At 42.4% G+C, this 14,612-nt stretch overlaps 1 protein-coding gene and 1 long non-coding RNA gene across 7 annotated transcripts in view; one reads left to right on the forward strand and one right to left on the reverse strand.

The window, feature by feature from the left end:
* The window catches only part of celf4 (CUGBP, Elav-like family member 4), a 635,318-nt gene that overhangs the window by 21,083 nt on the left and 599,623 nt on the right, over positions 1-14,612 (reverse strand). For all 5 annotated transcript variants that reach the window (XM_085973941.1, XM_085973949.1, XM_085973954.1 and 2 more), the window contains one exon: positions 2,451-2,616. In XM_085973941.1, the coding sequence (XP_085830067.1) occupies positions 2,489-2,616 (128 nt within the window). In that variant the 3' untranslated portion in view covers positions 2,451-2,488. The remainder of the gene's footprint in view (positions 1-2,450; positions 2,617-14,612) is intronic.
* Positions 1-14,612, forward strand: part of LOC147123508 (uncharacterized) — a 46,195-nt gene that overhangs the window by 4,580 nt on the left and 27,003 nt on the right. For both annotated transcript variants that reach the window (XR_015074642.1, XR_015074644.1), the window contains exons 2-4: positions 668-801; positions 5,430-5,542; positions 10,362-10,422. This is a non-coding gene — a long non-coding RNA (uncharacterized LOC147123508). The remainder of the gene's footprint in view (positions 1-667; positions 802-5,429; positions 5,543-10,361; positions 10,423-14,612) is intronic.

The following is a 14,612-nucleotide window of genomic DNA, read 5'->3' on the forward strand; positions in this document are numbered from 1 at the left end:
TGCCCGATTTTCTTTTGCATTGAAGTCTTTGGAAAGGAACATCGGACAGGGTCTATACTGGGCGGCCAATCTGCTACCACTCGCTTTATGCCCCTGTCAAAGTTGAAAGTTCCAGCCAATGTTTCTTTGTTTGCTGGAATGAAACTTTGCCTCCACCGGGTAACGCTAGGAAACTCAGCTAACTCACAGACCCCATCACGAGTAGGGCTGTGCTAATGCTATGTTGCAGACGCTGACTATCTGACTTTTTGGAACCAAATAGTTGGCTATTCATCTGCGTTACCTCATACAAAGTCATGGGCACAGCATACTAAGTGATGGGATTAATTGATTATAATGCTAAACCCTCTTGTAAAAAAATGATGTACTGTATTATTTGCCACAAGTAAGGTTCATTCCTCCATTGTTATCTCGAGTTGTTGGTACAGCTTCCTGTGCTACAGTAGTTGTAATTTTTTGATCCCTGTTCATGAAACCCTCTATAGCAATACTCCATAGAAATCCTGCTCTGCTCCTGATGGGGGAAACCAAATGTGGAACTACTCTAGTACACCACTAAATACTAATACTGTCAAAGAATCGTGGCCCCAATGAAAATTATTAGTGCTGCTGTAGCTCTTATACTTTGTCTCTACACTGATTGATCCTCTTAATGCATTTTTAAAAGGTATAGTTAACGTAAAGCAATCTGACAGCCACAATCCTCCTTGTGAAGTATGAAGTCAGTTTGAGGTGAGGCTCACCACCTGAAGACTTCGGCAATGTAGAACAGTTTGAGGTGAAGACTCTTTTAAATTGACGGTAAGAGTGCAGCAATTTCTAATTGAGCCGCTTGTCCTCTGAATTTGTTGTTTTCTCAACACTGGTCAGTAACTGTGTGTTAGCTCTCGATCTGATTAAATAGTGACATCCTGAAATAGTGACAATTTGATAAGAAATAGTTCTACTGTGTTACTCTCTCCATTCATGATACCCTCCTTGTTATCGACGGCAGGAAATGTCCAGCCTACAGGTAACCAAGGACATCATTCTTTTCTGTTGAGATACTTAAACATATGAAAGGGCCTTTCACCCATTTAGTTTCCCTGTCCTCTCACAGACAACTGTCCTACTTAATGTTAGACAATAATAAAAGAAATATAATTTTATGACATTCAAAACAGCAAAGGATCAGTATTTGTGCAAGTGGTTACAACTTAACAATTCACTAGAATTTCCTACCTAAGCTAATTAACATTATCTTTTGCACCTAACATCCAAACACCCTCATGAATTACACCTTGTGGACCTCTACTGAGAAAATTTAAATTATGGTCAAGAGAACATGGTAGTGTTCCCTGCCGGCACGAACTGGGCACAGGGAACGATCCCTGCAGTGGAACAGGAAAGCCCGAGGCCCACTTGATATTGGGCCTCAGGCCTCATTTAAAACAGACTGGCAAATTCACCGGCGGAGCATTTACATTTTAGGCCACGTTGCTGGCAGCAGCCCTCAGGTTGGTCCAATTGGGAGGGAGTTGAGTAGGGGCCGGCAACGGTCTTTGAGACTGCTGTGGCACGCCTACACTTCCCAGATCCACTTTCAGGTAAGTATTTTTTTTTACAAAGTTACCCTTTTGTGGTGGAGGCCACCAAAGTTAGGCCTCATGTAGACTTGGTCACCCGGAACGCAGCAGGCCCAGCACTGGCTGCGCGCAGTGCAGCCCAATTTTGGGAAGGTGTCCTGAAACAGACATTAGGTTCCCTATTTACATATGCAAAGTGGCTAATGCCTGTTTCAGGCGTGGGCCATGGACACCTATACTGAAGCCTTTACCAATATGATGGCGGCGGACATATGACACAGAATGTGCGCACAAGCCACCTACCATATTAGATGCTTAGGTGCCCATATTATGCCTGTAAAATGGATGTGGCTTCAACTAATTTCTAGGCCCATAAGTTGCATATAACCTGGACTTTTTCGAAGTGCAACTAAAGACTGTTAATGAGGACACCCTGGTAAAACTGAATTGTTTCATTTATCAGATCACCCCAACTGAGCAATGCTGTGGTTTAAAGATATTACTAATTACTGCCATCTGCGAAAATGTTCCCTATGAATATTCCTATTTATATCAGCTGCATTAACTAGCATTGACTGTATCTGAATTTGATATCTGTAAAGTTTACACAGGCCTTTTAGTTTTAAAAGTCAGTTGATAGACATCATTGTAAATGGCCATCGGTCTGATATCCATTTTAAAAAGAATTGGAATTTTGAAGACTATGGGAATGTTAGTTTAACCCCATTGTTCAGTGAAATATTAGCCTTAGAAGTGATGGTCATGAATGGATCTAATTCATACAAATAATAGGCACCAGAGGTTAAAATGTCAATGAGGGTTGCTAAAATAGATACCACAATAGATACACGATTATATAAAGCTATCAGAAAGTCTGGAAATTACCTGTAATAGCTCTCAAGTCTCAGTTGAGTTGTAGCGGTTCAGTAAGGGCGGTTGGCATCTTTCGGCCTCTTGAGCTGCACTTTCAGCCTCTTCATGCCAATCTGAAAACCATTCATTGCCTGGATGGCAGCCTGGGCACTGGCAGGATTGTCAAAACTCACAAAACCTGCCAAAAACATTGGTTTTACAACTTCGTGGGCCAGGAAGAACTAATACAACAGTTCATGCTTGTATTGCGCAAGACTTTGCCTCAACCCTTTGTTTTCACCAGACTGCTCTTTCCACTTAAAAAGTATTTTCACATTTAAATGGAAATATTCTCTGGGGATGCCAAAGAGTTTAAGCTCTGAAGAGTTCAAGTCCCACAGATTAAAATATCATTATTACAATTTTTTTTAACAATCTTTTGCCTGGTAATCACAATCTTTTTATATATAGGCTGGACCAAGTTAATTTCTGATTTGTTTTCAAGGCTTCTGTGTCTCCTAAGTGAATATAATTTAGCTAAAGGCAATGTTACTTGTATTAAAATTCAGATCAATGTTTTGTACAAATGTGGAATTCTGATCTTCATTTTATTGCTGCTATAATTTGATATGCTGGAATTATTGTTTCTGATCATGAAAGCAAAGAATGACTGATGGATAGAGGAGGGTAATGGAGCAAGAAACAAAGAACAAAGTGCGGATACAAAGCAAAATGAGGAACATATAACATCTAGGGAGGAGACCAATCTTGTTTTTGATGGTAAATCTTGCCTGAGGGATCAGAAATCAATCTGGTCCAACCTTACATGGTTGCAATATAAAATCTTATCACTTTATATCGGGGTGTGCAGAGATGAAGACCATTTCAGTAGGTTCATTTTGCTCAAACTGGATCAGCAAAACCAGAATCCAACTAATTACTTGGTCTTAGTTAGAAATAGGACTAGGTCACAGAATTAACAAATTGAGAATTGTTGGTGAATATGATGCTTTAGCAAAAAAAAACCCAGATTTGATTCAAATGTTCAGTTTGACTCTTATCTTGCAAATATGTTTTGATGCTTTTCAATGTATTAAAAAAAAGTCCGTTTAAACCAGAGCTACCTCAGAGAGTGTGCAGCTGACACCGAACATCAAATAAGATTGTCGAAGTAACCGCGTGTGTCCAGTTACCATAACCCAGCCAATCTTCTGTTTGCAGATTTGACTCTAATTCTAGTAGAACAATATTTTTAAATGAAACCCACACTGCCTTAATCTCACAGCTAGTTACATACCTGCTGGATTAATGTTATGGTAACAGATGATCAATCGGGAATAAAATGGTCTTATGTGCAATCCAACATCTGGAGGTTGACAGTCCTATAATTTGTATTTAAAAGTTCATGCTTTGTGTATGTGAATTTACCATGCAATGCACACTGCTTAATTGGCTAAATGGCTAGAATTCGTACTAAAAGCACAGCCAGCTCAAATTGGTCCAGAGGAAACCAGCAGGCTGCCTTGACAGGCGCCTGCAGCTCACTGGAATTATTCAATGAGGTCCAGTTACAAATTTTGAACCCTTAAATTTAAATACATTCACCTGTGCCTTTATTTTGCAGTCTAAGTGCCAGCGGCGGGAAAGCCGGCATAAATCAAGGAACTTTGCGATTGCCATTGACTTAACTGGGAGGGGGGCAGAGCTATGACCAATTTTGCTCGGGGTTCAGCAAGGGTATGGACAGAGCGCCGCAAAAGTCCCAGGAAATTATGGTGCGCCGTAAATAATGGCGTAACTCACTCATGCCATACTTTCCTGGGACTTTTACTGTGTAAAACAAATCTAATGCCATAGATGCGGCATTCCAATGGTGCAAGACTCCAGGAAATTCTGGGCCGTTGTTGCTATGCATAGAGCCCTGGACGCCTATACGGGAGCTGTTGCCAATATGGCGGGCGTTGCACTTCTGCTACGTAATGTGCATGCACATGCCACCCACAATACTGGACATTTAGGCGTAAAAAGGGCGCGGCATCAATGAATTTCTAGGCCTCAGTATTTAAAAAGACAACTTATTTTTGAAAGCTGTAGAATGATCAAAAACCTATTCGTTATTCTTGGGATAACACCACATAGGATGGTGTTCTACTTCCCATTTGTTTTTGGAGGAATGTCAGTTATCCATGTTTGAAATGGTTTAGCATTGCATTCAAAATGACCTCCAAAAGCAACTTAGTTTTGAAATGGAGCAATTTTAGGACCAGGTTGGAATTGTTCACCCTGCACTTAAAACAAACTGAGCTTTATTGGATCATTTTGCCATTTTGTAGACCCGTTCACTCTTAGAAATTTTGCTGGAACCAGAAATTATGGCCCTATTCTCATTCCTGTTACTCAGTTAAGGAAGTGTTAAACACAAAACAACGGAGCAAGAACGTCTAAAGTGGCTAAATATTCCAAAACTCCAATGGGATAGAGTGAGCCATTTGCAATCTGATTCTAAGCCAGACTGCATTCTCCAAACCTAAGTGAGTGATACTTTCTAAAGTCTTCGTTCTCTTTACTATGCACTTTCTAACAACAAATGCTTCTCACAAAGATGCTCATCGTATGATCTAAAGAGTCAAACAATTGTTAAGCAGGCCTTATAACACACTTCTTATTTATAGTGAAAATGCAGATATGTTCTTTAGGAATGTTAATTATGCACGTATTGGACCTTATCTAATGATTAAAAAAATCAAAGAAAAATAAAAGCTAATTGGTCACAAATCTCACTGATGGTGCACAATAGCACCGTGTCCTGGGGTAAAGGAGGATTAGCTGAACTGCCTGAGAATGAACTATTTGGATTTTGGACAGTCCTTCATAGTCCTGTCTTTGATGTTTCTGACCAAGTTGGCTGTGCTTTTTTTTTTTAAGTCTTACTCTGCAAATAATTTTGTATTTTGCTGAAACTGAATGACTTTGCAATAATTTTGGCCAGTTTTATTCCCCATTACTTTACAGTTCTGCTCATCCTGTGGTTTAAGCAGCTACAGTTCTCACTGGGCTATGAATGGATCAGAACGATGATATGTGGAGTGGAATTGTGTCATTCCAAATTACCACAGTGGGGTCTGGTAAGAAAGGGCAGTTATGAACATTTTATAAATCAATAGAACTCTAACCGAGGCAATAATGAAGACTGTATATTTTGGGTTAAATCAATTTTGTTGATTAAAATACAAAAATAACTGCTCTGGTATTTTGTTGAAATAACATTTATAATACTAATGAAAATAATTTATGCTCCCCCATATTGGTAACAATGATTTTTCCTAATTGCAGTTCTAACAGCCATTCCTTACTATTCCAATCTTGAGAGACCTTAGGATAGAAATTCCTGCTAGCATTGTTATTTTATAAGCACTTAACATGCTCATATCAAGTTTCTTTCTCTGTTATTTTAAAGGCGACTATAACCTAGTGGGTAAACTTTTCGGTTAAAATAGCCGAGAGAGATGAGCATTTTAAGCATTAATGGAACAAATTGCTGGCAGTAATCTTCAGCCACTTGTCTATTCTTGAAGAAAAATAGAAAATTCTGGAAATATGCAGCAAGTCTGCCAACATCTGGAAAGAGAAAAGAGAGGTTAACACTTTGTTTTCAAAATATTAACATTTCTTTCCTCTTTGTATTTCCAGCAATTTCTGTTTTTATTCTGATTTCCAGCTTTAGTACTTTCCTGTTCTTATCTATTCCTGACTACTATCAGTGTTATTATAAACTCTATTGTGATCGGAAATGGATTATTGTAATTAGTTAAATGCTCCACGAAGATAAATGCCATTATTACACTCGGAGAGCTGCTGGTACAGTCTGCACCCAGCCTCTCCATTACTCAAATTTGTACTGACAGCTTTTAGTTGCCAAGAGGAAGCGTGTTCTTTATTTGTTTACACAAATCTCTCTGATACTGCTTAAAATAAAAATGGTTAAGGGGTAGTATAAAGCAGGAGGTTGGAAGTTTTTTTTTAATACAAAGGGTTATTAGAATATGGAATGCATCACCGCAAGTGGCTATTGAAGCTGAGTTAATCACATTTAAGAGGGAATAAACGCGTAAAGTAAAATATTGAAGGGCATAAACAAAGAGCAGGGAGATGGGATTAAACTAGATAGTTCTTGTGGGGGAGGAAGCACCAATACAGACAGAATGGATCAAATGGCATTCTTCCGTGCTGAAATTTTTATGATTCACTTGTTGAAAAAAAATCTAATTTAAAGGTAATGTGCAAAAACTTATTAATACAAATAATACTTGTCACTAAACCTATATTATCTTAATAGTTACTGTATATTAGAGAGGAAGTTGATCAATTTAATTAATCTAGCTGACGTTTTGATTCTTGACAAACATAGTTATTGCAAATGGATTATCAAGAAATGTAATTTTAAGTAAAGACTGACAAGAAAATTCTTTGTGCAACAAAAGACAAATTAAATTCCTTGCAATATATGAGTATAACCATTTCGGGGGGAAAAATTCACTATCGCCCATTTTGGGGCGCTAATATCGGCCGGATGCAAAGTTTAGTGCCCGGCGCTAATTATCGCCTCCTACTGCAAAATTCGCCTCTATCGCCCCTGGAGGTGATTTGAGCGCTAAATCAGGCTCAAGGTGCAAACGTCGGGGAGCGAGGCGCTACCTCAGAACGCTACCGAAGCTCAGGCAGTGTCAATTACCATGGAAGCCAGACAGACTGGCGCCGTCCAGTTCTTAAAGGGGAGGGGCCATCTTGCTGGCCAGCCACTCCCTGCTCATTGCAGCCTTGAATCTCGGCCTGAAGAGACCTCAAAAGCAATTGTGTTGAAAGCACTAATGGATAGGCCCAGGGAAAGAGCTCGGTGCTTAGAAACCTCAAAAGTCGTGCTGAGGGCCAAAACTCCTTAGGACAGGGATAAAACCAAAAATTTTGCAGACAAGAAAAGGCAGGAAGCGCCCGCCTTTAAATAACGCTTCCCCAGCCCCTTCCCGACTTGAAAATGTTTCCCTCTACCTGTCGTTCCTAGCGGCAGGCACTAAGGCAGGGGGCACAACTCAATATCCGGTCCGGGGCGCTACCGGGGCATCTTCATTAAGATGGAGAATGAAGTAGTTGACTCAGAGACTAGGGTCCTGAATTTAAATAAAGGAAACTACGATGGTCTGAGACGCGAATTGGGTAGGATTCACTGGGGAATGTCACTCAAAGGGTTAACGGTGGATAGGCAATGGCAAACATTTAAAGACCGCATGGATGAACTACAGAATTTGTTCATCCCAGTTTGGCATAAAAATAAAACAAAAAAGGTGACTCAACCGTGGCTAGCGAGGGAAATTAGGGATAGCATCAGATCCAAGGAGAGGACATATAAATTGGCCAGAAAAAGCAGTAATCCAGAGGATTGGGAGCAGTTTAGGATTCAACAAAGGAGGACAAATGGATTAATTAAGAAAGGGAAAATAGAATATGAGAGTAAGCTATCAGGGAACATAAAAACTGACTGTAAAAGCTTTTATAGATATGTGAAGAGAAAAAGATTGGTGAAGTCAAGCGTAGGTCCCTTGCAGTCAGAATCAGGGGAATTTATAATGGGGAACAAGGAAATGGCGAACAATTAAATACATATTGTGGTTCTGTCTTCACAAAGGAGGACACAAATAACCTCCCAGAAATGTCGGGGAACATAGGGTCTGATGAAAGGGAGGAACTGAAAGAAATCAGTATTTGTAGGGAAATGGTGTTAGAGATATTGATGGGATTGAAGGCCAATAAATCCCCAGGGCCTGATAATCTACATCCTAGGGTACTTAAGGAAGTGGCCCTAGAAATAGTAGATGCATTGCTGATCATCTTCCAACATTCGATGGAATCTGGAACAGTACCCATGGATTGGAGGGTAGCTAATGTTACCCCACTATTCAAAAAAGGTGGTAGAGAGAAAACGGGGAATTACAGACCGGTAAGCCTGACATCGGTAGTGGGGAAAATGCTAGAGTCCATTATAAAAGATGTAATAGCAGAGCACTTGGAAAACAGTGACAGGATCGGACAAAGTCAACATGGATTTACAAAAGGTAAGTCGTGCTTGACTAATCTACTGGAATTTTTTGAGGATGTAACTAGTGAAATAGGTAAGGGAGAACCAGTGGATGTGGCGTATTTGGACTTTCAGAAGGCTTTCGATAAGGTCCCACATAAGAGATTAGCGTGTAAAGTTAAGGCACATGGGATTGGGGGCAAGGTATTGACTTGGATAGAGAACTGGTTGGCAGATAGAAAGCAAAGAGTTGGAATAAACGGGTCTTTTTCAGAGTGGCAGGCAGTGACTAGTGGGGTACCGCAGGGATCGGTCCTTGGACCCCAGCTATTCACAATATCTATGAATGATCTAGACAAGGGAACTCGATGTAATATCTCCAAATTTGCAGACGACACAAAGCTGGGTGGGCGTGTGTGCTGTGAGGAGGATGCCGAGAAACTCCAGTATGATTTGGACAGGTTGGGTGATTGGGCAGAAGCATGGCAGATGCAATATAACGTGGATAAATATGAGGTTATCCACTTTGGTGTCAAAAACAGGAAGGCAGATTATTATCTGAATGGCAATAGATTGGGAGAAGGGGAAGTGCAACGAGACCTGGGCGTCCTTGTGCACCAGTCGCCGAAGGTAAGCATGCAGGTGCAGCAGGCGGTTAAGAAGGCAAATGGTATGTTGGCCTTCATAGCGAGAGGGTTTGAGTACAGGAACAAGGATGTCTTGCTGCAGTTGTACAGGGCCTTGGTGAGGCCACATCTTGAGTATTGTGTGCAGTTTTGGTCACCTTATCTGAGGAAGGATATTCTTGCCATGGAAGGAGTTCAGAGAAGATTCACTAGGCTGATACCTGGGATGGCATTAATGACGTATGAGGAGAGACTGGGTCGATTGGGCTTGTACTCGCTGGAGTTTAGAAGAATGAGAGGGGATCTCATTGAAACTTATAAAATTCTGGCAGGACTGGACAGACTAGATGTAGGGAGGATATTCCCGATGGTCGGGGAATCTAGAACCAGGGGTCACAGTCTAAGGATAAGGGGTAGGCCTTTTAGGACAGAAATGAGGAGGAATTTCTTCACCCAGAGAGTGGTGAACCTGTGCAATTCTCTACCACAGAAGGCAGTAGAGGCCAATTCATTAAATATATTCAAGAAAGAGTTGGATATATTTCTTAAGGCTAAAGGGATCAAGGGGTATGGGGAGAAAGCAGGGACAGGGTACTGAATTTGGATGATCGGCCATGATCTCATTGAATGGCAGAGCAGGCTCGAGGGGCCGAATGGCCTACTCCTGCTCCTATCTTCTATGTTTCTATTGCACGCTTGACTGACGTCACGATCTGTGGGTGCAGGAGATCGTGGTGGTAGTGTTTAGCGCTGCCGCAAAACGACTGGTCAATTTCGTGAGCGGCGCTAAAATCGCTGAGCTTGGGCGCTAAGTTCCTAGTGCCTCGTTAGCGCCCCCAGAGGCAGTAACGGGAGGCGCTAACCAACCAAATTTTTCCCCCTTCTAGTTTTATGGATAAAAATTTTTTTTGACTTCTACAAATAATCAGAAAATTGACCATGATATATTGCCGCATTAATGCAGACCTTGATATGTTAGTCTAGTGCACTTAGCATTGTACTAAACATAAGAAAGCATGGAAAGAGAAAAAGCCATTGATTCCTTCTACAGACTCAGAGGGTGTAATTTTAACCCCCACAGGGTGGGTGGGGCATTAAAAATAAAAAAAATGGGAAACCTGACCCCAACCTGCCCACTTCCGGTTTTAATGGAAGTGGGTTGGGGGGCGGGCAATCAATCCGCTCTCAGTCTTTTAAGATGGCTGCATGCCTCCATTTTAACTCAAGTTTTATTTTTAACAACTGCAGGCTTCCCGGGTCCCTGGAAATCCGGCAGATGAAAGGAGGCGAGAAGGGCCGGATCCATGAGGTAAGTGCCTTTATTGCACTGCTTGTGGGCTAGGAGGAGCAGGAATGTTTTCCCCAGGACCAACAAGCTTACCTTTTAAACACCCAGCAATGGGAGCCCCGCAATCGTCCAACTCTTTTCCCCCCCCCCCCCCGCCGCCCCCGATGTTTGACTCTCCCCAACCCCCACGATGTCTGACTCTCTCCCTCCTCCGTGATGTCAGACTTACCTAAAATCCGCTCCCCAGCTGCTTTCTGGCCCGACAGGCAGCCAGCTTTTCAACCTGGCTAGCTGTCGGGTGGGAAACTGGTTGAAAAAATTTTAAACAGGTTCTGCCGTTAATTTCGGCAGGACCAGCGGGAAACCCTTACTTTGGGCCCCTGCCCACCCCCCTCTCTTTCCCCGGCTCCAAGTTATTATCGGGCCCATACAATCTAACCTATCATGCTCAACTGACAGGAAGGAGACATGGGGCACTTTTACCTTAACCCGCCTGGTGGGAAACTGATCCAATCGACCACCTGTTTGGCACCCCACCCGATTTGACTTCAATGGAAAGTAAAATTGGGCTTGGTGGAAAATGAACACCTGATCAGATCCTGTCAGTTTCCCACCGGATAGGTTAAGTTAAAATTAACCCCCTAGGGTTACAGTGGATAAGTCTATGAAATCATAATGGGTGCACAATTGTGGAAAACATACACCAAAATTTCCACAATGCACTGCCAGCAGGTGAGGCTCTTACAATTACCCCTTAATACAAATCAAGAGATTACACTGTTGCTGTATCAGGAATTGACCAGCACCCATCTGGAGTCACCTCCTCATAAGATATATATTATTGTCCTTGAGAGGTTACAGTAAGATAGGAACAGGAGTAGGCCATTCTGCCTGTTCTGCCATTTAATAAGATCCTGGCTGATCTGTGACCTAACTCCATAGTCCCGCCTTTGGCCCATTTCCCTTAATACCTTCGGTTAACAGAAAGTTATCAATCTCTGATTTAAAATTAATAATTGATCTAGCATCAGTTGCCGTTTGCGGAAGAGAGTTCCAAACTTCTACCACCCTTTGTGTGTAGAAGTGTTTCCTAATTTCACTCCTAAAAGGTTTGGCTCTAATTTTTAGACTATGCCCCCTAGTCCTAGAATCCCCAACCAGCGGAAATAGCTTCTCTCTATCTACCCTATCTGTTCCCCTTAATATCTTGAAAACTTCAATCAGATCACCCCTTAACCTTCTAAATTCTAGGGAATACAACCCTAATTTGTGTAATCTCTCCTTGTAACTTAACCTTTGAAGTCCGGGTATCATTGTGGTAAACCTACACTGCACTCCCTCCAAGGCCAATATATCCTTCCTAAGGTGTGGTGCCCAGAACTGCTCTCCATACTCCAGGTGTGGTCTAACCAGGGTTTTGTATAACTGCAGCACAACTTCTACCACACGGACTGCAGTGGTTCAAGAAGGCGGCTCACCACCTCCTTTTCAAGGGCAACTAGGGATGGGCAATAAATGCTGGCCTTGTCAGCGATACCCACATCCCATGAACAAATAATTTAAAGAAAACCTTGTATTCTAGACCTCTAGATATAAAGGCCAGCATTCCATTAGCCTTTTTGATTATTTTCTGATGAACAAAGAGGATTACAGGTATTAGGAATTTAAGTAACAAGGTAAGGTTATGGAAATGAAGTCTGTTGTCTCTGGAAAAGAGACTTCAAGGTGATCTAATCAAAATTTGCAGGATTATTCAGGGAATTGACAAAATAGATCTAAATATATTGTTCACTATGGTGAAGGGTTCAAACACCAGTAGATGCAAGTTAAAAACTAGGAAGTTAAAGCAAGTCAGGCTTGAACCTTTTCACATCAAGTGCAATAGACTTGTGGAAAAACTTACCATGGAAGGCCATGTGAAACAGGCCACATAAGTTGGTTCAAGAGACAATTGAATGAAATTGGATGAAATTTCTTTGTGCAGAATACAGGAAGTAGCCCTGTGCACACAAAGCTGTTTCCTGTATTTCCCATATGGACTTTGTAGTTCTGTTGAAAAAGCAGTATAATGGAGCATGTAGCAGGGAAAACGTAAATGTTGGCAGTGTGTGGTTTGAACATTCAGGCCTAGAAATTCAGTAAGGCCCCGCCAGGTCTTTAGCGCCCGAAATTTAGCGCTCGCCCGGATTCCCGTAGCGCCCGCCTGAAATTCAGTTACAACGGGCCAAGACGGAGGCGGGCGCTATTGCAGGGTTTGGCCGCCTCGCTTGGGGCGATGAAAGTCTATTTCAGGCGTCCAGCTGCCGCTGCGCCACCCGATGCGGTGCGGCAGGCTGGGGTACTGCAGGCCTCCTCCTTCTCTTAAGGAGGAGCTGCCTGCAGCCGTGAGATCGCCGCTGGATTCCCCCGGCAAATGAGCCCGGCACCAGGGAGAAGTGCCGGGCTCGCGGGAGTCAGACAGCAATGCCGCGGGGGGGTGGTGCAGGAGTCCGGGGAGGGAGGTGCGGCCATGCGGCCGCCGGGAAAGCGGCCGGCCGCCCCTCCACCTTTATGCGCCGGCCTCTCGGAGCTGCAAGGCCCCGTTTTTCAAACGTTGTTTGCGGCCGCTGCGGGCGAGGCGGCCGCAACTGAATTTGGCCTTCGGCACGGAATCGCATTGGAACCGGGGCGCTGCGCACACCGATGACGTCATCGGTGCCGGCGCAGCGCTACCGGCTAACGCCGCTGTTAGGGACCAACTTAATTTCGGGCACTAAAAAACTTCCGGCGCAACCCACTCTTTCGCCCCTAAGTGGGCGCAAACGCGACTGAATTTCTAGGCCCACGTGTTTGGATGGGGTGCGGTCACGCGGTTCTAAGACTGGCACTGGAGGTTTAACCTTTACATCTGATATTCAATGCCAAGTTTATACATTTTCAACCAAACTAACCTAGATTAATGTCTCAAAATAACCGTTGGCTGTTGTCCTAAATGTTTACAATTCTCAGTGGCTCACAATGGTCTTTTGCTGCTCCCTCTGCATGAACTGCTGAGTGCTGTAGGCTATAGCCATTTAGTGGAGAAGTGAAGATATCGAGAAGAAGAAGGTGCAAGGTCCACAATGAAGGACACCACCGAGGTTGGAAATAGTAAAGGAAAAGACAGGATATTTTCGGGTATAGTAATTAGGAGGTAAAATAGTTCCACAGTTTTCAGCTCCTGGGAAAGAACTAATTATAGTTGGACATGATGCGAAATGTCTCGATTTCAACACAGTGAAGATGTCAGGAGGAGGATGAGGAAACAGAACATTACACTTGTAAAGAAAGTTCGGTGGTGCACTGATCATCGTGGTGCCAATTAAAAAGACAAAAAAGATTCTGTGAGAAAGATTGGGGATTAGAGGTGAGAGAGAACTGTCTATCTAACAACTTTTTCTTGTCTCCTATCAAATTTGGATATTCTGGAGAATTGCTTGATTATTTTTGGGAAGTATCTAAACAGGACTTTCAGTCACGAGGCTAAGTGGAGTGGAATCTCTGATAGATTGTACATGGTCTATCGTAAAAACCTTTCCTCATTGCATGGTTTTGTTCTTAATTCTTGCAAGCTGTGACTGTATTAATATTGATACATCACTATTGCCTGAACCTATACCAACCTGACCATCAATATGAGAGTGAGCCACTTACCAACAGCATGGTGACTGTGGTAGTATATAAGTACCATTGTGGTGTGTCCTGTTTTAATAGTGCTTATGCCACTGCTCTACTGGATCGGTGCTATTGGAACTATTCTGTCCTCATTGTTACGTGTAAACATATTGCACAGAAACAGCAGTTTTTTCACCGCAGATCAATTTATGTGCGATTGATTAAAGTGTTAAGAAGTGGGCTCCCATTGGTGGTTTTCCCCATTTATTGCAACACAGAAAAGAGAGGATAGGGATTAGTAGTTTATTAAAATAAAATAATCTGTATAGCTGGAAGTAGGTAATAATCCCTAGTGGAGCCATGCATTCTAAGAATTTAAATCTCAAAAGTGGTAAGGTTCATAACCTTAAAGAGTCTGTGGTGCTCTAAACTATTTACTAATGGCTATAATATCAGACTGCAAAGGTCCTACACTGAAATGGGGAACTCAAGCTAATTATGAGGTGCAATTCTTTGTTCTATATTGGAACAGCCAACCTAATTTAACCTCTGTCCTTTTAGCAATGTAGAACCCACAA

The sequence above is a fragment of the Somniosus microcephalus genome, chromosome 2, assembly GCF_052327205.1.
Source record: "Somniosus microcephalus isolate GS21.2 chromosome 2, FLI_Smic_1.0, whole genome shotgun sequence".
In the NCBI taxonomy this organism is placed as follows: Eukaryota; Metazoa; Chordata; class Chondrichthyes; order Squaliformes; family Somniosidae; genus Somniosus; species Somniosus microcephalus.